The sequence below is a fragment of the Betta splendens genome, chromosome 9 (assembly GCF_900634795.4).
Source record: "Betta splendens chromosome 9, fBetSpl5.4, whole genome shotgun sequence".
Classification (NCBI taxonomy): domain Eukaryota; kingdom Metazoa; phylum Chordata; class Actinopteri; order Anabantiformes; family Osphronemidae; genus Betta; species Betta splendens.
This window is the reverse complement of record NC_040889.2, coordinates 7,511,666-7,538,337: the sequence shown is the minus strand read 5'-3', so window position 1 is coordinate 7,538,337 and position 26,672 is coordinate 7,511,666. Positions and strand designations below refer to the sequence as shown.

Sequence of the window (26,672 nt, the reverse complement as noted above, 5' to 3'; positions counted from 1 at the left end):
GTGGCTGTAAATACCTGCTATGCCTACAGTTCACTTGAGAACAAAGTTCATTTTTTTCCAAAAGTTTACAGGGTTGAAACGGTGCAAAGCTGACCGAACTAGTTTCTATTTTCAGAGGGGAACACGTGGAGTGGCCCATTTTCTTTCAATCACGGCCATATTGGAAATTATGCTAACGGGGCGTTTGAGGCTTCCTTTTAAGTGCAACACTTTCCTCCTGCAGCACACTCTTTTGGGTTAACCTTTGAGTGACTGGCACATCACACGACTGGACTCGACCATCAAATATGAAACGACCATTATGATGTTTGAACCCTCCTCAGCCTCGACTTTGTGACATGTCTAAAAACCTATTGAACACGCAGCCTCACAGCTACGACACCAACTCTGGCTGCCAGCTCGCTCCTCCAACATCAAAGACGACCGGGCCCATTTTGCTGGAGCAGACCCTCAATATTCCCTGCATAATTCCTCACCGCCAAGGTTTCAAATCCCATGTCCCCTAAAGTTATACGAGTGTCTTCTATTCTATATGAGAGCACGGACCAGACGTCTGTGTAGTCTCTGTACACGGGAGCATTAATAGCAGATGATAAAGCGAGGAGGGAGAGGAATGGGTGAGTTGATGGGAAGCGGGTGAGATAAATAAAAGACACGATGGATCATAAACGAGCACAATGATGATGTCACCCTCTCCAGATGAACAGCAGGTTTACTTTTCCTTCCAATGGAAATGGTAGCGCATGTGTGTTTGTGGGGCATGTAGCTTCTGCTGAATTGTCAGCAAATTTGATCTTGCGCATGAGCCTCACGCCAGACTGCAACATCAGCATCGGATAAGCAGTAAGCGTGGAATCGGATGAAACAGGAGGAGAAAGGGCACAGGAACACAAGTGGAAGGAAGGAAGGACTCGGACCAGGGTGAGATCACTGCCCTGAGAAGTCACCTTCACAAGCGGGACGCGACGGCGGTGACCTCATCAGATGGGGACGAGGGGCGGGAGGGAAAGGGTTAAGTGTTATCTTGGGGCCTGTATCTGGATCTGCCCCGGCGCCCTTGACTGGAACCACTATGATCCTTGTACCTGCATGACTGGTGATAAGCAGGGTGACGCATCTGCGTGCTTCGCTTTTAGTCCCAGCGGTGACGGCTATTCGTCATGAAGGGGGGGGGGGTCCGCCTCCTGAGGGGAACCATATTTTATACCGTTAGCCGGTGCAATCAACACATGAGTGCAATTGGTTATGCAGCAGCCTGAACTGTCCAGACTTAAAAAGGAGGAAACTTCTCTCTGGCATCATGAGTGTCTAACGCCGGTTGCATGAAGCAGTGATAGATCATCATCTTGGAACCATTATGTTCCTGCCAAAACATATCTGCTGTGGCAAATTAATGTAATTTCCAGTGTGACAGGGCTGTAACATCATCACGGCTTCGGCGTCTCATCTCCTTGCCCCTCGTTGGGTGCGGAGGGGGGGCCGTCGGGCTGGAAGCTAATTTGAAGCCGATCAATAATAGTCTGTGTTTCTTCCTGTGTCTCGGCCCGGTGCAGCGCCCTTGTTCAACTGAGACAGAGGTTTGGTGACGGTCGCACGCTCCCACTGTAAAATCTATGGAGCAAAAGGAGGTGAATTTCCGCGCCCGAGCCATTTTTAAGCACATGCACTGACAAACAGCTGCTCCAGCGACTCGATCATCTGAGATGCTGGTACAGTAAATGTATAGTGGGACTTTGGGATTTTTACAGGATTCTGCACGCACTGTATAACAAATTGCACACTAACACACATAAGCTGTCACCGTGCACAATGACACTGAATCTGGCCAAGACAAGACTACTGTAGCAGCCTCCTTCCTCTCCCAGCCCCTTCCTTTAAACAGCCAATGAGGCTGCCTTCTATTAATGAGCTGAAGTAGGAGCAGGCATGTGTAGTCAGCCTGCCACAGGAGGAGGTGTGTCTCCACCAAGCAAAAGTGTGTCTGTGTGCTAGCGTGCGCTCACACTGAGAGAGAGGAGGTGGTGGAGAGACGATAGGGGGGAAGTGGAGAGTGTATGTAGGCATGCAAGTGGGATTTAAGGGATAGAGAGACAGGGAAGAGCTGCTTTTACCCATCTTACCACTTGAGAAGCGAGGGAAGCTCAGCAGTGAACCCAAACACATGTGTTGGCAGAGGGGATCTCTGAGGATCCACGGATGAGAAAGAGGTGTGGGGTAGCTGAGGAAGAGGAGCCTGAGTGTGTTACGCCCCGGGGGGAGCTCGCACACGCCGCAGACTGCACACACACTCCGGCGGGCGCTCGACATTGTTTCCCTGACAACTAGAATGGGCTGCAATTTGTGCACCTTGCAGAAACGAGAGGAGCACTACAAACTGCTGTACGAGATTGCACAGGTAAGTGGAGACGGGGGGAGGAGGGGGCACAGCGCGATTGGGCTGTTGGATAAACAAGATGACAGCGGAGGCAACCGTGGCGGTCGCAGGAGCGGACGGCCGGGGTTCCCTCCAGTGAGCGTGTGCACGGTTAGGCTCCGGCACAAGAGGAAGGCGAAGTCAGAACGGACGCAATAAAGCAGACGAGAGAGGGGAAGCGAGGAGGAAAATGGCAGAGGCGTAAGAGAAATGTGGAGAAATGAGTTGCTTCCAAGCAGCCAGGCAGAGAGCCAGAGTGTGTGTGTGTGTGTGTGTGTGTGTGTGTGTGTGTGTGTGTGTGTGTGTGTGTGTGTGTGTGCGTGTGCGTGCGTGTGTGCTACTCCCCTCTCGCCATCAAAGTGACTGCAGCTAGTTATTTCTCCGAGTCGCGGGAGATGTGAGGACAAGTTGAGCTCTTCTTTTGCTCGGGCTCCGGGGGAATTCATTACATCTCCTCTGCCTGTGACTGTCTGGAGGAAGCACAGTTCAAAGAGCTACCAGCAAATCTGTTCGCCTGCTTTCTGTTGTTTGCCCGACGTGGACTTTTGACCTGAAGAATATGGTCGCTGCCACATTAAAAGCTTAATTAGCTCAATTAAGATGCTTTTTGTTGAGGTTATATTTGTGTTGATCAGTTCATTGTTTGTATCTAAAATATCACACATGACTATGAGGTTACTACTAAGCTGCTGGTGTTAATGGGAAATAGTCTTTACTAACTGGTTGGAACGCGTTGATTAGATAACAGGTGTCAGAAAGTGTGAGCGCGTCCTCGTGTGCAGATATGAAGTGCAGCGACGTGGTTGCGTCTGCAGCCGCTTGTGGGGAAACGCGTGCTTTTTCTCCGCCCGTTCTGTGAGAGCAGCAGCGGCCGCGGTCCATTCATCATTTAGTGTCTCGCGCAGTTACGGGCAACGGGGGAAACCGGAGACGGCGCCACGGCAACCAGCGACGCTTTTCATGCAGCGTAAAGCGCGAGCGGGTGACGCTTGTGTCTGACAGTGACTTCCTACAGGGTGACAGTGACTTCCCCCAGCTGTCCATCAGCTGAGCTGAACTCATCCCTTAATGAGATGATGGAGGTGAAGAAGACAAAGACATGAGTAAAAGAAGTTAACACCTAAGTCCAACTGTAACTGTGTGTGCGTGTGCGTGTGCGTGTGCGTGTGCGTGTGCGTGTGCGTGCGTGCGTGCGTGCGTGCGTGCGTGCGCTGGGGGGTAACAGCTCTACCTACTGCTGTCTGTTAAACATTGTGTTGATTGTGTGACAGTCAGCAGTCGCCCACAGCTCCCATTCCCAGTGTGAGCTCACCGTGCAGCTACTGTAAGTGTGTCAGTGTGACTCTCGCTGATGGGATTGTACGAATGCACTGAGACTCCTCAGAGACAGAGCGCTCCTTCTCGCTTCCCCGTCATCGCCCCGGACCGGTTTACTCTCCTCTCGATAACCTTCATTAGTCCGGCTCCCCCTCTGTTCCACACCCCGCGTTATGAATGAGACTGGTGGAGAGTGGTGGATCATAGACTTCTTCTGTGATCTGATGCTGCGTCTCACGTGACACCCTTCTTTGTGTTGATGTGAATCCTGACCTGCAAGCGATGGACTCCAGCTATTCAAGACTCCATGTTAATATCCTTGGCTGCGTGTAGTCGGCCACTTTAGGCAATGCTTTACTGTGAAGGGGGGTCCTGGCATTTCACAGAGCAATTCCAGTTTTGCGCCTGCAGCTGTGCTCCGGTGTCTCCCACAACACAGTGGCTATCTCTGTGCACACAGCTGCAGCGCTCCAACAGGAACGCTGGCTGCCCGACCCCGGCCGCCCTGCAGCCACCGGGAGATTTACGACGCCCGTCAGAGCATTTCCATTCAGCGACTGTGACTTCTGTGTGTGTGTGTGTGTGTGTGTGTGTGTGTGTGTGTGTGTGTGTGTGTGTGTGTGTGTGTGTGTGCGCGCGCACGTGTGTGTGTGTGTGTGTGCTCACGCATGTGTGTGTGTGTGTGTGTGTGTGTGTGTGTGTGTGTGTGTGCGTGTGTGCGTGTGTGCCTGTGCGCGTGTGCGCGTGTGCGCGCGCATGTGTGTGTGTGTGTGTGTGTGTGTCGCTTACTTAACCACAGGGCTGCAGCACTTTCACAATTTGCTTGTGGCTGTGTTAAATTGTCCCACAGCCTCTGGCTTTCAGAGCCTCATGAGACCTGTTTGCAGTAAGTTGTTGTATCACACTGCATAACCTGCAACCTTTAACGCATTCAACGACTCTGTGTTGTCTTGATTCCACTTAAATACTATTTATGACCCTGTTTTGCACCAGGAGGAGGGTATTTCCTTCCCCCTCTCTCACACTGGTGTACGGTTGTAAAGCAGACCGGCTTCGGTGAGGCTCTTCCCTCCGGAGACAGATGCTGTGCCACATGTCCAGCATGGAGGGGGCTAGACAGACTCCCCTCCATCGCGCCACCGCCCACGGTGTCCGGAGCAGCGCCACAGAGAGCAGGGGAAGCCGCGCTCAGACCTCCATATGGCCGCCCCAACCTGGTCCACGGCTTCCTCCAGGGAGGGGCGGGACGCGGGTTAGTGGTGCCACTACTAGAGTAGAGATGCATAAAGCAGGGATGATGCATCCCAGACTCCTGCTTGCAGGTGTCTCCGTTAGGTGATGTCTTGGGGGCTTCAGGTGCGCTGCAGGGGATGACGGGAGGCGATGTCACCTGATTCATCGCCTGCCTCCTTATTAGAGGTGCTACTCTTGTCCTGGATTCGCAGTTTCCTTTTCCAGGTCTCTGTCTCTCTGATGGGATTTTAAGCTACTGTGAATAAGTGACCTTTCCATTTTTTTCCCTTGCATTTTTCAGGCTAACAACTGTGCCTGTCAGTGCGGGTCAGTGAGTCTGACCTTTTCATCTGTGAGTGTAATACCACTTGACAAATTCTTCTATAGATGCCCTGGCTGCATGTTGCTCTGTATTGCATATGAAATAGAATCAGCGCCTTGTATAAGCGGCACCAATACGTTTCTGATGTCACCGATTTATTGGATTTTCAATAAGTCCAGAATCCAACAGCTACAGTTCTTTTACTGCAAATAAATGCGCTTAAGTAGCGCAGTGAAAACAGCAGAATCGAAATAAAAGCTAATTTATTTCCCCCCTAAAATAGTTAATGTAGCATTATGGAAATGGACTCTCCAGCTGAACACAGATCATCTGGTGTCCTCCATCATGGTTATGGTTGCCCATCGGGGCCCAGCGTGGGGATATTACCGCGTGATTTAGAGGTGCATATGGCCTCGTCGTCAACACCGCGGGCGGAGCGTGTTTTGGGCCTCGGCCAGAAAAGCATAGAGGAACAGGCCGATTATTTAGCCTCAGGTGAACGGTTCTGCTTAGAGCACGATGGTGTGAGAGGGATGCGACGTGGACAGGGAGCTCGTCGTTCGCAGCCGTGTCTGCCTTTTGTGAATCTGTCTACTTGGTTGTTGGCTGTAGGAGAGGAAGCACACATTTTGGGGGGGGCTCGACCAGCCAACGACGCTCCCCTGCGTTGGCTCTGATAAGCCCCATGAAAAGCCCCTTTCTTGTGGCCTGACTGACACGCCCCGTGTCCCGCTCCACACACAGCCACAGTGATGGTGGGGGGAGATACGTCTGTTCGCTGCCGCTGTTCATTCACGTAACGCACCGAAAGGGGAAAAAAAGTCTGTTCATTCATCAGGTCTTTGCATTTGCACTGTTGTCCTTTTTTTTTATGATGGTGTAAAGTGACAATCGGCCTCTTCGCACTCGACAAGAGGACTTGTGGGTGGTTATCAGCCCCTTGGCTCATCACCATACGCTCCGATCTGCCAAGTGGCCCGGCCGATAGAGCAGAGAGGAGGAAGGGCAGTGCAGGGGGAGCAGGAGGATGCTGGGAGTTACACAATGAGCCGCTCAGACCTCCACTTTTCCCCATTTTGTTCCCATCCTGCTTTGCTTTCCTCCCCCTCCCCTCCGATCGCCCATCAGTTGCCAGCGTTGCATGTCCGTTCCATCCCAGCGGCGGCTCCGTTCGTCTCCCTGCCGCCGTCTGTCTGTCCTGCTCATTAACGCACTTTAATACCTGCCTTCACATGTAGCATTTCCTCTATGCATCTGCTCTATGCTCTGTCACGTGCGGCGGGGGGCGAGGCTCTACTTTCGTCGGGCTTCCGTGACTGCTACATAGTTTGAAGGCAACCTTGTGGCAGGAAATGCTAATAACGCGCCGTATGGCCCCGCGCTGCAGGCGACGTTCTGTCAGGCTCCACAGATGTTTCAGAAAAACATCTGGGCCTGTTAGGGATCCGTCGCAGGCGTTTGCTGCGACATGGCGCCGCAAAGGAGAGCGAACGCTCACGTGCTGTAAACGCACACAAACCCCTCCCCAGGTATTTAGCTGCTGCATGGGGGGAAAAGTGCCAAAGCTGCAGAGACAAAGTGCTCAAATCCTTCGTAATAGCATAACATTCGCCTCAGTCAGGTCTTCAGATAAAGAGAAAAGGCAATTCTCATCTGAGACCAAATGTCAGTTATAAGTATAAGACGAACCCATCAGCGCGTCACTGTTTGTTACAGCAGCTCTCAAAGAGCATTAGCACCTGAATGCAGCAGTTATCAGCCAGCGGTGGTGCTTTTCAGTAACATCTGCTCTCAGCATATTGTCAAAGCTACACAGCGCGGGTCTTGATTTGGCTGCTAAATGCATGACAATGCAGATGGGCTGTTGTCGTGCCGCTGTCAAGCGTGTTTTGAACCCGCGGGCTGGATCCCAGGTCCAGGCGGCCCAAAGGGAGATGAGGTTACAGCGTGTTGAATTCCCACTTAACTAACTTGGGTTGAGGAGTCATTAGGCCCACTCCGAGCCTGGCGTGGGGTCCAGTTACAGATAGAATGACACCGAACCATCTGCATAGTGGGGGGGGGGTGATTACGTTTAGTGCAGGGTGTAACCATAAGCCTCGTGCTGATATGGGAAATGTCTGCTGGATAGAAGAGAGGCTTTGTTGCTTTGAGGACTTGGGAATGTTGGAATTATTTTTATTTATCCCTGTTATTTGTCCAAAGGACGCATTTTTTGGGTTGGTGGTACCTACAAAATAGTTTTCCCTTTTAACCCACGTCACCTAGTTTTCCACAGCTGCACATTCTCCCTGTTTCCCCCCACAACAGCCCCGTCCTGCTTTTCCCTTTACTTCTCGTCAGCGCTGACTTTAAAGTCGAGTGTGACAGTTAATTCCTGACCTTGTTCCAGGACGGGCACGTGAGCTGACCTTCCACCAAAGTCTGGATGGCTCTGTCATACTTGATTTAGAATGCGGACCAGCTGATGACATGTTGGTAGGAGATGGATACGGACGCTCAGCCTTCTCTAAACTTACAAATTATACATTAAAAAGCGCTTTTTAGTTCAGAGATTGGGTTATTTTGCATTACAAATACTAGTTTGCAGTGTATTTTTAATATTTCTATCCAAACTAGGGCAAAGAAAACACATTAGTTTCATGGAGAGTAAGAAATTATGCGTGTGACCCATTTTTGAGAAAAGACATTCAGATTTAATGAGTTAATGTCAACACTACTAATCGCTAACCCACTGTAATTAACCATCAGCTCACTGTTACTCACTGTAAGTACAGTGGAATCTGCAGGTGAGGCGGGTCAAACCAGGACTGAACAGCACCTCTGCCTTAACTAACCCACCCTCATTTTGCATAAAGGTGCAGAAATAGCGTCTCTCTCTCTCCGTCAGCAGAGCGTGAAGTCGTTTCTCTTCTCCAACGAACCCAAGAAGCTTCATGTTATGAATAATGCTAATGACTCAGGTGCTTCTAGCGAACATAAACATGCATCACTTTAAAATGATAAAAGGCAGCGCTTTGGTTGGAGGAGGGTAAAATGTGAAGTTCACACTTCAGCGTTCTAAAAAAAGGGGAAGCTTAATTTTATGCAAAAAGCGACACATAAATCTTTTATTTCCCCACTCCACAGTAAAATGTTTTCACTTTCCGAGCTGTAGAATGTTTTGCTAATTACGCCTGTGCGAGCCGGAGCCTTTTAGCCTTTAACCAAATCTGTGCTCGCATGAATATGAAGATTTACAGCGTGACACGGGTCTGCAAGACCTTCATAAGTGTATGTTTTAGTTTTATAGTCTTATGGTAAATTATCCTACAGGTTTATAAGGAGAGAACTTGAAAATAAGTCACATCAGGCAACTGTGGATGCAGCGTGTGATGATTGAGGCCTCAGCTCTAAGGCTAAATAAAGATGAGCATGCTCACAGGAAACAGGAAGCTTATGCTAAGTTGCTACTGATTCATCCAGTCAGAGTTTACTCAGGCTCAGTCAACCTTCCTTCCCTGCGTGTCTCCCCACTCATGTGCATGCGGTGTCACTTTGACGACACTATTATTAAACCCCTGCTAGAGTTTGTTACCCACCGTGCTGCCGACTCAGAACAATGGCAGCAAAGGCAGAAGCGTGAATGAGCCTCTTTATACTTGTACCCAAAGCGTCTGAAGGAACTTCTGTATTAAACTCTAGTAGTTATTGTATTTAATGTGACAGATGGGTGGACTGTGCAGGGGGGCGGTTTAACACCACCTTGGCTCCAGAGCACACGTCTGATCCAGGTAATGAGCTGTGGGCAGGACAGTGGACTGTGGTGTGTCCAGCTCCGGTTTCATCAGACCGCAGGCGGCCTCACAAGACCCTGGTTCACGGATGCACAGATCCAAGAAGTAGAAAGTCGTGGGATTTGTTTATAGGAAAATACATGAACACGGAATCCCCATGCTCTTCCTTGAGCGCAATAATGACCGATATGCTTTGATGGAGACTGGTCAGATTTTACATACAGAGAAGAAACGTAACCTCCTTGTGAACTCGGCCGTCTGGATAAATTATGTGGGCCTAATCGGTGACCCCCAAGAGCCTAATTCAAACCCGCTGCCAGTGTGTGTCAAGGTGTCAAGGGTTTGGAGGAAGGGCTATTCTATTGTTCAGAACCGCTCGCTGGCTGTTGTTTTAATGGCAGATAAGAGATTAATGGGAATCTAATGACTGTGGGGAGGAGACGGTGCAACGATAAAGTCCTGGTACAGAGCAGGCAAGTACATTAGTCAGTCTAGGTGTGTGTGTGTGTGTGTGTGTGTGTGTGTGTGTGTGTGTGTGTGTGTGTGTGTGTGTGTGTGTGTGTGTGTGTGTGTGTGTGTGTGTGTGTGTGTGTGCGCACTTAAAAACATTCTTTGAATTTCCAGGAATTGACACCAAAACAATGAAAGCGCCTTCGATTGATTTGTCATCAAGCATCATCTTCACCGTCTCATCACAACCAAAACAAACTGAGCTAATTCTCAAGACTCCAACCCCCCAATGTAACAAAGAAGGATAATTTATGCACTGGCAGGGTGGGGGGGGTGTCAGCGGGGCTGGATGCTCACTCGTGGATCACGGTAATTGTGATTCGGTTGCTAGGATGTTGAGGATAATGAATGTCTTGTTGATGCAGTTTGTCATAACCCGTGCCATCTTTCGGCTGCTCGAGGACGCGGCGCCTATTAGTAAAACACAGACGCGCTGCCCCCCCGCCGCGAGGTACGAGCCCACCGAGCGACAGGGCATTATTCACTTTATGAGAGAGAATGAAGAAAAGTGTCAGCCTGCAGCAGATTGTGCATTAAACCCAATAGTCTGAAGCACACCTCTTGACTTTTGCCACGGAGTTCCTGTCTACCAGTATAATAAGCAGAGTGGAGGAAGGAAGGCTTCCCTTCACCTCCGCTGACACACGAGGAGGATGGTTTACTCTCGACAATGCTAATAACGTCATATTGTCTGAAAAAATCTGAATAGAACACAAGGAAGTGCCTGTAATCATGTGGTTTAATTGAAAGGAGACCCGCCCTCCATGCAGAAGTGACTCTTAAGATCAGGAAATGAGATGCTTCTTAATGCGCCCGCTCACCGGCGGATGATAACCTTTGATTTCCCCCCACTTACATCACACGCGGCTGCTTGGCATGACAGTCACAAGTCGTCAGTGCCTGACGAGCGAGAGCGAGCGTGGATGTCAGGGCAGGGAGTGATGGACACAGGCTGGCGTTGTCTGGTTTTCAGAGTGCTTTTGGAAATAATGGAGATTTCTTACCAGAATAGTCACGAGGAAATGAAACAAGACGAATGGCGGTTCATTTCTGTAAATTTTTAATCTAGGCAGGAAGACAAAGGCAAAAAAAATCGAATAAAGCTCAGAAATCTGAACAATGTTAAAGAAAAATTAGGGGTAATTTATACTTTTCATTCATTTTTAACTCGCCAGCAACATGAAGGAGAAAGAATAAGAAAACATGTCCGCCAGAGGCAGTTGGCGTTTCTCGTTTCCACAGATCACGCTTCATCCGAGGAGAATAATAAAACAACGTGGTGGAATCCGCGGCTGGAGAGCGCTATGAAATATTGGAAGTGAGTTGAAGTCAAACATGCAGGATTAGACGGTCTAATTAGGTGTAACTCATTTAAGTTTTTATTATGCACACTGTGAAGGAGGAGGGCACAAAAAGGTGCTCACCCTGCAATATAGTCTTTATAGCTCAGTGCAGAGATCCACCCACATGTTTGCTATGGACGACACAGTTCTGCAGCGAGGCTGTGATCAGATGCAAAGCCGCGGAGTCGATCTTGTTGAAGGACACTTGAGCGTTGGTGATGCGAGGGCCTTGAACGCAACACGACGACACCAGCCTGTTCCTCTGGGCGGAGACACTACTGAGTCCAGCTGTTGCTGCGAGACCGTTTGAAGCCGGCTTTACTCTCGAACCGACAGTCCCTACATGTGTTTTAACTTTTAATGCTAGCTCTGATGTAGCAGCTCCGCGGGCCGGCACCGTGACGAGCGATTCCTAGAGGAACCGGCCTGATCTATTCCTCACAGATGCTGTGTGATGAGGGGAGGGATTGACCTGAGAGCAGCTATTTAACATCCGTCCCAACAGCCGCTTTTTAATTCACGCTTCTTGTTGTCATCCAGTTTTCCTCATGCAGAACTAATTGGTTGTTTTCGCCTGTTGTGCATGAGCCCGTGTCTATACAAAAAAAAAAAAAAAAGTGAAGGACACTCATCGCGACTTTTACACGCACTCAAGCGTGGACTTGAACGCAATCAGCACATGAGCGCGTAAACACAGGCAAGAGGGGACGAACCCGGCTCCTAGTAGGAGCAGCGAGCGGAATCTCCTTGAACCCTAGGCCACAGTTTATCACACACACACACACACACACACACACACACACACACACACACACACACACACACACACACACACACACACACACACAGGAAACGGCCGCTATCACCGCCGACTCCAACCCGCATCTCTCCAGCGCTCTCTCCTACATCTGATTAGCATTTTGGTTAACACTCTAATTGCCTCTCATTAAATACCTTGTCACTTTGATTAATTGGTGTGGTGCAGAAATGTAAAACAGCAGAGCGTTACAACGCTCGGCGAACAGTTGCTGATTGGAAAAGACGAACAAGCCCCTGGAAAATGCTAAACAGAAGGTGAAGCCTCCCCGACTCCTACTTTTTTTTCAAGTTTAGTCAGGCTTTTAAAACTTGCAGGAAAGTGGTCCAGTTAGGAAAATGATGTGCAGCTACAGTCCTGAGGCCAGTCTGCTTTAAAGTGGAGGAGAAAGTCCTGCTCTCCTGCTGCACACTTAGCGCTAATGGAGGAAGTGAGACGCTGATGATGGCCTGCCTTTACCTTGCTAGCCAGCGCAATTTAAATTTCAATGAAAAGCTAATCACTCATATTAGTCTGTCAGTGTTTTACTTTAGGAACAATGGCCCTGAACATACGTTTTAAAGTTGCTCAGTTACGTACTTTTCTCAAGTATTTTTTCACTTGCTGCAACTTTTACCTGTTATCCAATACAGTTCAGAAGTAGTTTTTTTTTCAGTTTTATTGCTTTTTATTACTTAAGCAGGTGAAAATGCATATGAATATTAAATTTGCACATAAACACTTGTTTTGAATTGGGTTTGGGTTTGTTTCATTTACAGTACTAAAGATTTTCAGCTTCATCCCAATTCCTGAGTAAATCTGTACTCTTGCTTTCATAGTATCAAAGTCAATATATATCAGTATTCAGTTTAAACTGAGGTCCAGATACTTGTTCTTTGTTTTGATAACAGCAGTCATTTACTCCTGAAAGCTGTCACACTGAGATTGAAATTGACTGTAATTGGATGAAATTATACCTTTTGCCGTCTTTAGAAACACATTTCATACAGTTGGAGTTAGTTTGAAAGGACGGTTGACGTTATTGTAAGAGTTGTTCAGTCATGTCACCGACTTTAGAGCTTAAAATAAAAGTGACCTTCAGCAGATGCTCGGTGAAAAAGAAAATCAACCAGCGGGCACATTTTGCATCCCCACCTCCTCCATTGTGTTTGGCTTCCTGTCACATGTGCGTCGGTAGCATCATATTCTCATCCTGCAAAAGGCCAGGGTCAATTTGATTCGATTAACCAAGCATGGCCACCGGTTGCACCGCCTGCCACTCAAACCCGTGAAGCCCTCGTCCGCCTGCCTCCGCTGCACCAGAGTGATATTGCATGTCGGAGACTTTTATTATTGAAATGAGACATTTATGACACCGAGCCCGGTCTCCCGGATCGTCGCCGCGCGGCCGGAGGAGGAGGAGAAATGAGATTTGGCAGATTACTAGAATGTGCCACCTGCGCTTCCGTACTCATCACAATATGCCACTCACCATGAATGGAAATACAATCTCACTCGTATTGTGGGGGAGTTCACGAAAATCATGATCTGCTGGATTGTGGTAAATTGTGGAGTTGAGCACCTGGGGCAGGAAGGGCTGCTGTTGAATAGGCGGAGAGTCTCACAATGGCAGCTTATTGTTTGGTGCTTTATTATTATTACTATTATCCTGTTCATTGAGACATAGTGGTAATAGTCAGACATGAGAAACACACTGAGCTGTTTAAAGCCTGTCTGCAGCTGATGTGGTGCCCAGACTGTGTGTGAGGTTGAGTGGCTCCCATCACACTCTTATCTCTGCAGCAAACGCATCTATTCACACGCACGGACCAACACAGCGAACACACAACAGCCGTCTCTCCACTTTCTTTATCTAGATCCCGTTCAACGCTGGAAACAAATCTGATAAAAGCTGATGGCACATTTACAGGCTTCAGACCTCCATTGAGCACATTGTGAGCCTCAGGCTGGGCACTGATTGGCGGCGACTGTGATCATTTTAAACCCTTCTTAACGCATGTAACCGCGCCGTGCTCCCCGAGTCAACGACGTGTGTAATTGGTGCATCGCAGGGAGCAAATTGTTGCATTAATAGACGGAAACTGAGACTTGACCTAAAAACCCTGTGGAGTCGGGCTGAGAGGTGTGAGCGTGTCGGAGCACAAAAGACGGTTGACGTGAAGCTAAACCGTTTAAATAAAACATCCAGAATTAACCTTATGTGTGTGTTAGAATAATTTAACTGCTGAAGAAATAAAACTAATAGAAGCCAATAAATTCATCTTAATAATAAGATGAAGTGATAAAAATCTAACATTTAGGCTGCTGATTGAACTTTCTCTCTCTCTCTCACACACACACACACACACACACACACACACACACACACACACACACACACACACACACACACACACACACACACACACACACACACACACACACACACACACACACACACACACACAGAGTCTGCAGCACCTTGAACCCTGACCTTTAGGTGTCTGCTCTGACAGGGAGCTTTGGTTTTGGGGCTTCTGGGAACCATTTTTATTGGCAACAATAACCTTTAACTTGAGAGGCATATGAAGGCTACCCTATATTGTTGCTTCATTACACTTGTCCCCGAGGATTACCCTGATCCCAGACTATTTTTAGTCTGTGAGTGAGTCCCGCGCAGCTTTCCGCGACTACGTGGGTGATGTAATGACCTGATATTGCTCGCCGCTGATTTGGCCAGTGAAGAGTGGTTGAGTAATGTGACAGGGAGCTTGTAATCAAAATGAAATTACTTTTTGATATACTGTAGATGGAATCCGCACTCCTAGACGTCTCTCAGCTCAGATACCACATGTACCTTGTTTGCATGCTTCCTCACTCACGCATAGCTGGAAATGGAGTTCTTAAATTACGCTACAATCCCAATGGGAAAACAGAGTAAACAGAAAAATAACAATCTGAGAATAATATGAGGATATTATGGAGCGTGATGGATCATACTGTAGATCACCATGTGACTGAATGTGTAAGAAATTGTGTTATAAATGCCTTATAAATAATAAATATGGAACATAAAGAATAGTAATATATACCACCTTAATTTTTTTAGTTGCCTTTAAAACCCTTCCTCTCCTTTATCACCTCATTTTGTAGTTTAATTTTCCCTAATGGTATGTAAATTCAGTTCACATAATGCACAAAATGAGGAATGCGCACACATACACACACACACATCAAACCAGTGGCTTCTGAGTTTTATTATTCCCGAGCTTTGTCACATCTGGTGGCTATTAATCAGGGCCGTTAGCTCATCAACAGGCAGAATGAATTGGGGAACAGCAGCAGGTAAACACACGGGCAGGTGTACTTGCACCATCACTTCCTGCCTTTTCCAGCGCTCGCTCTGATTGGAGATTAATGTGCCCATCTGGACCTCATTACAACTTGTGGAACTTTCAACACTTTGTCAGAGAGACACAAACGGGATAGTTGATGCGTGTGAAGGGGAACATGGCCAAAAAGTGTCCTAAATGAAGGATTATCATATATCAAACTAGCCTAATGGGAAACAAGGTAGTTAATGCATCTGCGTTACACTTGAAAAACAATATGGAGGAGAAAAAATGGAGGCTGGGGTTTAAACGAGCCCATTAAGACAGGCAGCAAATGCGCTGCATTAAATAGGCTCCGTAAATTTGGCAGTAGCCTGAAGGTTAGCGAAGCACATTTGTGAATGGCTGGTCAGCACTTAAAATGTCTGAACCTGGTGTGAAAGTGTAGCGTGGAGGTGCAAAAAGACAGAGGATATGTAATGTGCTCCCTCCATCAGGAATTACTGCCAAAGTGCCCTTTGTGAAAGCACTTAACTGGCACAGTAGTTGCTCTACTGGAAGCTGTTTTGCACCGAACTGTGGAGATGTGTGAAGGTACGCTGAGGATCCCAGGTGTGAATGAAGAAACAGAGCGTGTGTGCTAATCATCACCGAATGAATGCATCTTAACTGACGCCAAGATCCCTAAAATGATTGGAATTAGTACATCCTTTGCAAATCTCACCAGGTTATTCCTTAAGATCCAATCCCCAAAATCTCCAAAGTCACTCTCTGTCTCTGTCTCTGTCTCTGTCTCTGTCTCTCTCTCTCTTCTCCCAGGTCAACGGGCGTGACTTCTCCAAGGTGGACCATGAGGAAGCGGTGGTGGAGGCCATGCGGCGAGACCCCATCGTCGTGCAGGTTCTCCGCCGCACCCCCACCGGCGCCACGGTGGCGTTCCCGCCCCAGGATGCGTGCGTGGCCGACGTCTGCACGCAAACGGACATCACCTTCGAGCACATCATGGCGCTGGCCAAGCTGCGGCCCGCGACCCCGCCGGTGCCTGACATCTGCCCCTTCCTTTTGTCGGACAGGTGAGGACGAGCGCTGCGGCGCTTTAACTGAGTGCTAATAGTATTGTACCCCGGTGAACCTGGAGCTACCCTGAGGCTGCTGCGTGGTTCTCCTTCATTTCGTGGTAGTTATTAAGCAGTTCTATCATAGTGTGGAAACCCCCCAACCTGCATAAGTACTTTGTCCCTGTGATATCATTATGCAGTGCCAAACCCGCAGGCAATAATTGCTTCTGTGTGCTACATCCATTTTGTTTAATGGGGGCTTTTGCTGGGCGATTAAAAGCCAATGGGCTGATAGAGAAGGTATCTGGTGCTTGGGCCGTTCTGTGGCTATATTTAGGTCTTTACTTGGCAGCAAATGCAACATAAAAGTAGGAATCAGGCAGTTTTAGTTAGTTAATATGAAGACGCAGGTGTAACATCGTTTAACCTTTTCTTTCTCCAGCTGCCATTCCATTCACACCATGGAGCACGAGTTTTACGAATGTCCAGAGTACCTGTCAAACATTCCAGCAGAGGTGGAGAGGCCCGAAGAGTATGAATATGAGGTAAAGTTTTCTTTCAGTCAACGTTATTGGTTGATGGAAACTCATCACTGGACGGCTCTCAACCTTGAGAGGAAAACTGCGTATGGAGCTCTAATTATGGCCAGAAGGGCAAACAATGAAGCTTTCAATAACATCTGCATTAAACTGATACTGTAGCATGACAAATGCAACAATTCGCTCTTCTGCTTCCCACAGGCGCTTAGTTTCTTGGTTATCATGCAACGTCCTTTGTGTTCCTCCGACTGCCACTTCACGCTCAACCAGAGGTGGGAATATGTTGTAAGAACGGAAGAATGTCGGAGAAAGTGCGTCAACAACATAATTAGAATCCAGGAAATCATATTTGTCCCCCTTTCGGTCACTATTTCGGACCAGTGTGCTCGTTGCAGCGAATGCATGGAGGAATTCAGATGCGGGGCCTACATGTCACACATGTCAGGCTACGTGACAGTGATGGGTGACATTTGCCACAGTCCGTGGACCTTCCTGGTTGATTAGGGGCTTCCTGGTCCAGCGAACCTCTCCGCCAGCTGTGGCCTCACCTACAGCATCATGTAGAAGAAATGCTCTCCCGTGTGGCTGGGGGACGGGGGGGGTGAAGAGCTTGTGTGTTGTAATAGACGTAGTATCACGGAACACAGAGAGCCATGCTCCGCCCCTCCTCCCCCGCTTACCTCGGCCCGTCCGCGTGGATCTGACTGGAACATGCATGACTTTCCTCTTGGATGAAACATAATAGGCTGCCATTCCCAGGAATGTTGCTCCTGACTGACAGGTTTAACTTGGCCTCAGACTAATTGTCCACATGGGTGCTCCTGCTGTCACAGGGCTCCCGCTCCCACTTCTCAATCTAACCGCAATAATGACGGGCAGAAAGTACCTGTGTAGGTTTCACAGCTGCCAGTTTTCTCATACAGATCGTTTCACTCTTAGGAGTGAAGAATAAAGTTTACACCCCTTTTTAATTATCATTACAATTCCCAGAGTTATTAAAATACTGTCATGGAAATTTGACTTAATAACATTCTCATCTGTTTCAATGATTCTATCTACTTCCCAAGAAGAGCAATGTTTGCAGATTTTAATGAAAGGCAGGTTACATAGGATGGTTAATTAAGATGCAGCAGTGTAAAACTTCTAATCCCAGACAGATGAAGTGTGAAAGAAGCTGGAACCCAATTCAGACTGAATTATTTTCACTTTGTTTCAAGACAGTGACAGCTGAAAACTCGACACACAATGAGCCCATTTGGCTTTTATGAAAGATGAACTGTTAACTGCATATTAGTCTTAAATGTTACCGACAGATGTCTGACGTGTCTGGAGGAAACGAGATGCCGCCCTCGACGTCTGACGCCTCAGCAGCATGTGGTTAATTCTGGCAAATCCAAGATTGGTTTGCACACGCTGGAAATTAGCAAGTGCATCAGCTGTCACAATGCATTATGGGCCATATGAAAACACTCCACTGCTGAGTTCAAGCTCCACAGAGGGACAGATTATGATCCAATCATATTCACTTTACAGCTTCAGGCCCCACGGCTTCACACATCTGGAGTCCAGCGAGCGCCGCACTGTAATAGATGCCTCTTGTAATCCAGTCAGACCCAGTGTGCGCTGACATACGGTGGCCTGATGCTGCGGTTATGTTGCTGTCACGGTTTATACAAATCAGCTGGTGTGCCAAACCAGTACCAGACTGGTGCATTGTAATATCATAAACACCTCCCAACCTTTGAAGGTCAGAGCTGTCTGCACAAGGGGTTAAATGCCACAGAAATTAATTATTCCCCCTGTCAGTCTCTGCTGTTGTGGGGAAGCTGCTGTTTAATTATCACCCCCCCCCCCAAATAGTCTCTGGTTACCCCATGCGCCCTCCTACACCCCTCCCTTCTCAACTTCACAGCGGCAAAATGAATTTGGCAGCATGGGGTTAATAAAGATTATCCCTGGTGTTAACTTTATGTGATTACCTTAGTACACAGCAGAGATCAAAAAGAGCCGGGACTGTGATGGGCAAAACGTGGAGGAAATAACCCGAGGGAGGGGTCCAGCCGGGGAAATATCAAGGCTTTAGTCGCCTGAGCAGTGTGTTGCCACATGCTGGGTTATGAGTGATAAGGACAGGCTGTCGTTTCTCTGACGGGAGCGTAGTTGCTGGAGCCATATTTGCATCATTGTTATATTTACATTGCATTGCACCATCTGTACTATATTCTTCCCCTGTATTCACTAGCGAGTGATAAGCATGTGAGATTGCCCTGATTTTGGGCTCCAGGAGAAAATCCACACAGGTCGTCTTTGCCTAGAGCTTTTTCGAACTAAACGAAACACTCCCAAAGCGGCGAGAAAGCAGCAGTAGCTCTCCCATAGGTGGGATCATTCCAGCAGCAATACAACAACACCTCATGCAGTTTTAAAATCCATCCAGGTCCATAACAACCTCCTTGTGTTTGTGTGAAACAGGAGGTGGAGCTGTGTCGGCAGAACAGCCAGGAGAAGCTGGGCCTGACGCTGTGCTACAGGACCGACGAGGAGGAGGACGCGGCCATCTACGTGGGCCAGGTACCGACAGGATGTGATGTCACGCCTCGTTACCGCCTTTAACGATGCTCCTTTTAAAGGAATAGTTGGTCATTCAATGCCACGTAATTACTGTCCACAAAAACAGATATTCACTGCACGGTAAAAATAGAACGGAGCGCTGATAGTGAGGAGGAAGCACCTTCATTAAATCAAACCTGGGTTTCCTTTTGGAGCAGGAAGCTATTAAACGACGGCATGAGCTCCCATTTGAATTCTCGTTTTCACACTGGAGCAGCAGCAAATGGGAGAGGAAGGGAGAGAAAATGTTTGCCAGTGAAATATCGTGTGAGAATGAGCCACGCGCGGCCAAAGAGCAAGTCGGGTTTGAAATGTGATTCCCCTTCCTGCCGCTCCCCGACACGTTTTAATTAGCTGTGAGCGACAGCCTTCATTAGCTCCACAGAACGTTAAATAACGCATCCTCCCATTTACGGCGCGGCGCCTGACTACGAAGTACTCACAACAGAGAGGAAACGCATTACGGAGATTCTTTGAGAAATCCCCGGGAAATAAAAACAAATTATTTCAGTTATTGAAAGAACCTGAATGAATGAATGACGGAATTAGGCGGCTTTAGACCGTTTCGTCTGGCTGCAGGTGCAGTTTCGCTGCCGTTACGAACACAAAGGCGAGGATATGAAAAGTGCAGCATGAGCCGCTGTGTGCAAGAATCCAGCTTCAAGGACATAAAAGGCGGAATTAGCTGCCTCTCCCCCACCAGCACAACAGGCATTTAGATGAATGATAAAGGCATAAAATGATCATTTCCTGTATTAACAGACATGCATGGATGGAAATGGGGCAACTTTGGTGGAATTGGAGGAAAGGAAAACACCCGATCCTCTAATGTTTCTATCACTAGTGATCCTTAATGCCAGATGAAAAAGGTTTACAGTAAAGGCTTTTAGCGTACGGTATGTGCATATCCACTGGGATGCATTCACAGACCTATAGGTGTTGATTAATCCAGCTTTGTCTGACACTTCCTGTATGACACCTATGTTCTTTAACATAACCGATGGCTCACGTCACCTCAGGGTGAATGGGAAACGCCAGGAAGAGAAAAAGGTTGTCTGAGAGATAACAATCAGCTCTTTTCAGGGAGTAACTGACTTCTCCTCCTGACAGCAGACATGAGGGAGCAGAGCAGCGCTTCAGTGGGTGTATTAGAGAGAGAACAGCAGCGCAAAGACCAGCTGTCGACACTGATTTCCATGTTCTCCTGTGCAGGTGGAGCCAAACAGCCTAGCAGCACGAGACGGTCGCATCAAGGAGGGAGATCGTATTCTACAGGTGGGGGACTTTCCAGTGCCTCACTAAGCTTCATTATGAACTCATTTGTCTGCTCTGTCTTTGTCTCAGGACTGTCAGGATATCTGTCGTACCAGATCCGAGCCTATGTCGCTCCTGTCGGTGTGAGCATATGTATATTTAATCGCCTAGTTTTACTGGGGGAAATTAAAATCCTGGCTCTCGGTGTCATTCCAGGGCTGCTCCTTGCCTCTCTCATTATGCAAAAACACCCAAAGGGGTAAAAGAAGGGGAAAAAAACGTCTTAACAAGGAGGCATCGACTCATCGGAACATCTGGCCGTTCTGTACACAGTATCATTCTTTATCATCTCTACTCTATAAAATCTATTTTTGTCCATTAAGGTGTGCAGTATACTGTAGCTTCAGCGCCCACTGTTTCTCACAGAGTTAACGAAGTGGCAAAGTTTGCACGCTTCACTGCAGGCTTTTATTGGGGGAAAGGTGTAACTGAGGTGAACAGTCCCTCATTAAGGCTCAACAAAGAGTTGTCTGCTGCGTGCTTCTGGTTTCAGCGCTATGTGGACGAACCTCTGATCCACAAAGCGCATGAAGTAGTTTTTCTCTGAATTATTATTTTATAAAGTGCCTGTACTTGTTTTTGTCTACTGATAAAAACACAGTGTAGTTCGGTGTAGATAGAAACACATGCACTGCAGTGTTTATAGTGTAGCCTGGTCGGTGCGGATGACCAGGAACCCTGTGCATTGTGATTATGATGTTGCTTATTAATTACTTCTGGACTGTTTATGCTTTTGTCTGCAGGTATTGTCCATTTTTAACAGCAATGCTGTGATTGAAACATGTGGTCATTTAATCAATACCTTGAATGGGCTTATCCCAGCTATTTACACCAGACTTAATGTAGCTTCAGAGACTTATCCTGGCTGGGCAAACAAGCAGTGGAAGGTCAGGCCAGGATTTCTCACTTATCTTGAATTTGTTTCAATTCTACTCTTGTGCAATATGCCTTTTGAAATCTGAACGTTAATTAAACTCCATCTGTACCTGCAGTGTTTCTGTTTCCCACTAGTGTGAGTGATTATGGGGAGCGGGGCCTGCTGTACTCCTGGCCCTATTATCTTCTCCTGACAGCCCCATTACTCTAGTGAAGAAAAGATGAACGCCACCTGTCAGAGAACGGTTAATTGTGTGTCTGGATGCTCGGCGAGAGCAGGCTCTCTTGAGGTTGGACAATGCACTCGCAATTGACTCCCCTCACAGAGCGAGCGGCCTACACATGCTTTTTTTTCGTACAGATGTATAGTGGAAGGGATAGTGGAGGAGGCAGACAGCGAGATCTGAGACAACCATATGAAACAGAAACAGATGATGATAAAATTACAGATGGTCCTATCTTGGGTAAATTATGAGAGTTTCTAAACTTGTCTTTGATGTCCAGATAAATGGCTGCGAAGTGCACGACCGAGAGAAGGCTGTTGCCTTGTTGTCGAGTGAAGAGGCAAGGAGCATCATACTTCTGGTGACAAGACCAGACATCCAGGTACACACACAAGCACACACAAGCACACACAAGCACGGGCTCCCTGGCCTTCCTTGACAACCCATGTCATGTCAAATAACAGCAACTGGCGGCTAAGTGCCTCTTCTTTTCCTTCCATCTGTCAATGTGATTGTATGGAGTTTCTACACGCACACACAAACACATACCCAGGGAGAGATCTTTTTTCTGACAAGGCACTGTGATTTCAGCTAGAGGAGGAGGCATGGCTGGATGAAGAGCAACAGCAGCTCGTAGAGAAGCTGAAGATGGAGATACTTGAAGAGAGGAGGAAGCAGAGGGAGCAGAACTTCGACAGGGATGATGAGGTGAGAATGTAGCAAAAGACATGAATCAAAGACATGCCTTTCTGCGAAAAAAGTAGCAAGGCATGAATCTGTATTCTTTTGCTAGACAAGAATATCGATCGACACTGTGTAGATTTTCAGAACAATCCAAGAGAGTAAAATGCTCCATCTTTCTTCCTGCACCAGCCTCAAGCTGAAGATGACATGACGGACACAGCGACCTGTTCCTCCAACAATCAAGACAGTGGCTTTGGACGCAGTACAGACAGTCCGGAGCACCAGCCCCTGCTCGCTAGAGTCCACAGGAGGACCCCGGCCCACCGCCTGAGGGAACGATGGCGGGCAGAACATCCACACACGAAACGAGCAACTGGGCCACAGGACACCCAGAGTCAAAGGACCAAAGGTCAAGGTCATGAGGGGGTGGTGAACATACGTAATGGAGGAGGTGGCATCTTGGGTTTGGAGAATTGCTTCCAGCAACTTCTGGAGCTCAAGTGTCAAATTCGAAATGGGGGAGAGTGCGGGGTGTACTCCATTCGACACAGCATAGAGTGTAGCCTCACTGAGCCAGGAAGAGGGGACGGGGACAGCACCGACGACGCCCGAGGAGAGGGAGGGGTGGAGCAGGAGCTGAGAATGCTCAATGAGGAGCTGCGCAGCATTGAGCTCGAGTGCCAGAGCATCATGCAGGCGCATCAGCTCCGTCAGGCCCAACTGGACCCCTCGGTGGCCACGCCCTGCTCACCGGGATGGAGCCCCAAAGACGGACACAAGCGGCACGGCCGGCTAGCGGACATTCACGAACACCCGGAGAGGTCGGACAGCGATAAGATTCGGGAAAAGGACAGCTCCAGTGCCTACAACACAGCGGAGAGCGCGCGGTCGACGCCGCTCGGTATGGAGAGATCTCCAGACCACTCTCTGCAGAGACACATCAGCATCACCAACCAGAAAAACCTCAGACTGGTGTCTTCCTCCAGTCCCATCCCAGTCCCCAAGGGATCACCCAGTCATAACAGGCCAGCAGACCCAGGCCCTGGCATCTCCAGCAGCCCAGATCAGAGCAACCAGTCCCGCTCTGAGTCGGACCCTGCCCTGCCGGCAGATGATGAGAGGTGTGAGAAGAGAGGGAGGACCAGAGACTCCAGAAGAGGATTTCCTTATGGGTCGTCATATCAGACAGCCCCCCATCAAAACCAAGGAGGACCCAGGCAACTCCAGGTGCACAATACATAACAAAGAGATATTCACGATAATCTTGATGTGTCGTCGGGTAACATACTTACGATCCTGTTTTTTTGTGTTACAGAGCTACATGCAGCTACTTCAACAGCATTCATCTCTAGAATACTCCCAAAGCCAGTTGAGTCTGCTCAGCGTCTGCAGAGATCCCGTGACCCGGAGTGGAAGACCCGGGGAGCCCCGTCTGGAATGGAAGGTCAAGGTCCGCGCCGACGGCACCCGCTACGTGGCGCGGCGACCCGCTCGTGACCGCATCCTGAGGGAGCGGGCGCTGCGGATCAGGGAGGAGAGGAGCGGAGGCATGACCACGGACGACGACGCCATGAGCGAGATGAAGATGGGCCGCTACTGGAGCAAGGAGGAGCGGAAGCAGCACCTGGCTCGGGCCAGGGAGCAGAGGAAACGCAGGGAGTTCATGCAGAAAAGCCGCCTGGAGTGTCTAAAGGAGGGAACGGCCAGTGGAGCTGAGGGGAGGAAGGAGATCAATATCTTGGAGCTCAGTCACAAAAAGATGATGAAAAAGCGAAACAAAAAGATCCTGGACAACTGGATGACAATCCAGGAGCTGATGAGCCATGGGGCCAGGGTCCCTGAGGGCTCCAAAGTACATAACGCCTTTCTGTCTGTCACAACTGTTTAGCACACACACGCACACACACAGTAAAGTACTGCCTACTTTTTTATCAGGTAGCCTGCTTTTCAGGAACCACTGCTTTGTAATGAAAATGTCATTTCTAAGGACCTGTGTAGCATTCATGAAGCAGCCTTTTAGCAAGTTAAGAATGTACAAATATCTCCCCACCTCTATCGTGACAAGACCTCACCGACACAACACGGCCCTGTTTTTACACTGGCTTTTTGGTGCTGGCAGTTTGGTAGCATGTTGGTTCCAACAGACTGACGATAGAACCTGAGGAACCAACAGATGAACTTCATGTATACTGTGTATTGTGACTTCATGCCCTCCATTCTTTTGTTTCATTGCATATGAAGCATCTGCAATTTGCCTCGTTGGAGGTGGCGTTTTTTTATAAGGGGGAAAAAAAACTGTATTTTTCACTTTGTAAACTCTGTTACTTTTGTAAGGGGATTTTTACACTCAATGTACAAAACAATTTATTGTGATTTATTTTTTTTATTTATTTATGTTTACATCGCCAAACCATCAAGGACACAATGTGATTGTAATGTAGCTGGCATTAAATTTCAGAATAAGTCAAGGACAACTAATCACAAAACATTTCTTTCATTGTTCACTGAATCTGAGTAGCACTAAATTTAAAATTTTAAAGAACTGAAAATATCAATATGCAGATTTACTTTCACATCAAACTGATTAACTATCAAGAGTCTGAGTGGCTTATTGAATCAGTGACCTTTGAACCCTGGAGTTGGCCTTTAACCCTTACTGTGTATGCTGATTGTGTTATAATGTGAAGCGGATCCATATTTATATTGTTTACTGTTCTTTCTATTTATTGTAAATTAAATTTAATGGTCTGTCTGATTGTTTCACATTCAGTTGGTCACCTTGAAGGACGCTGTCAAAACATGTGTCATATTTGCAGCGTTTCAACCTAAGCCTGCTGCTTTTCACTGTAACATTAAAGAGGCCTTGAATTCCGTATTGTTGATGGTCATATTTATAATAAAATGAAAATAATACAACACAGATTTGTTTGACTCATTAGTTAGATCATTTTGTCTCGTCTTGAGTGGTTTGTTGTGCTGCCTTTAATTTGTCACTGCAGCCTTTTATTTTGAAAGCTGTTTCGACAAAACGGAGGTAAAATGTCCTCAATCTTTTATTTCACCTATTTACATAAAACCAAATCAGTACTAACGTCATCTTAAGTTGCTTAATGCATGCAAAGCGGCTATAACTATTATTTGTTCCGGCTGGATTTTTGGGCTCTGCTAATGTACACAGCTAGCGCTAGCCACATTAGCCACTAACAATTAACGACATAGTATCCCAGGAATGTGTAGAAATCAAGCTTTTGGTACAAAAATCATTTAGCCTAAGAGAAAAAGGCACCAAATCCTCATCCCGTGCTCACAGGACTTTAAAGGGTTTATTTACATTGATAATTGTTATTTTAAAAATCCCTTACACACAATAGGGAAACTCTTACTACAGTATATTTCATATGAATGTATATTATTTCTGTCCGTCCTCGCCGGGGCATGGCTATATATTACAATGCAGAAATCTCATTAGGTAGGATTTAGTTTACAAATTTATTAACTATACCACAACACACTTGGTTTTGGGGGCTCCTTTCAACACAGACAAAACTAGAAACAGTTTCCTTTCCAATGACACCAAGCTCAATAATGTAGCTCATAAAAAGGAGGAACTACAGCCATTTTAATGTTATGGCTTTATTTAAAGAAAGAAAGAGATGGTGAAGAGCAGCAAACACAAGCCAGGCCGGTTGGAGGACCAGCAGAGATGAACTGCAGAGCTCTGAGTCAAAGGTACAGATCCTGCCACAGACCTGGGATCATTATTCCCAAACCTCAGCTTCTAGTGACGCCCTGTCTTTTTGTTCCATACCACAATGAGACCGAGTGAAAGCTATTGTATTTTCATGAAGTCATTTGTCTTTCTATCAGGAGTGATTGCAATTGCTTTGATCACCATGTCAACAATTTACCAAATTTGAGGCTTTTCTCTGTAGAATGTGTGGCTGTAGAATCGCCTTCCTTGACTTGATCTTAGATGCATTTTAATGAAGAACTAGGCAACATGTGCTCAGATGTACTCAGGCAGCTTACCTATTGTAGGAACATTCAAATGCTACTACTAATCCATACTTTGGGTTATAATGAAGGAAATGGCAGCAAATTGAACACACACAGTCCACCTAACATAATAAGCACAAGGCAAGGAACACACACACACACACACACACACACACACACACACACACACACACACACACACACACACACTGAATTCAGATTGCGCCAAACTGAGCATCCTGATCTCTGTGTTCCCAATCAGAAGCAGCCACGATGCAGTTTGATGTTTTGTGGCTTCATAGCGCACATAGTAATTTACCCTGTCACTG

General features: G+C 47.5%; 1 protein-coding gene across 1 annotated transcript; it reads left to right on the top strand.

Annotated features, from left to right (window-relative positions):
* The first annotated feature begins 1,974 nt into the window (after nt 1-1,974).
* On the top strand, nt 1,975-25,269 carry pdzrn4 (PDZ domain containing ring finger 4). Its single transcript, XM_029163213.3, has 9 exons — nt 1,975-2,395; nt 15,862-16,115; nt 16,543-16,645; nt 19,112-19,210; nt 20,462-20,524; nt 21,944-22,045; nt 22,255-22,371; nt 22,537-23,574; nt 23,663-25,269. Exons 1-9 carry the CDS (start codon nt 2,327-2,329, stop codon nt 24,233-24,235), a joined length of 2,418 nt encoding a protein of 805 aa, XP_029019046.1. The 5' UTR covers nt 1,975-2,326; the 3' UTR covers nt 24,236-25,269.
* Nucleotides 25,270-26,672: the final 1,403 nt, after the last annotated feature.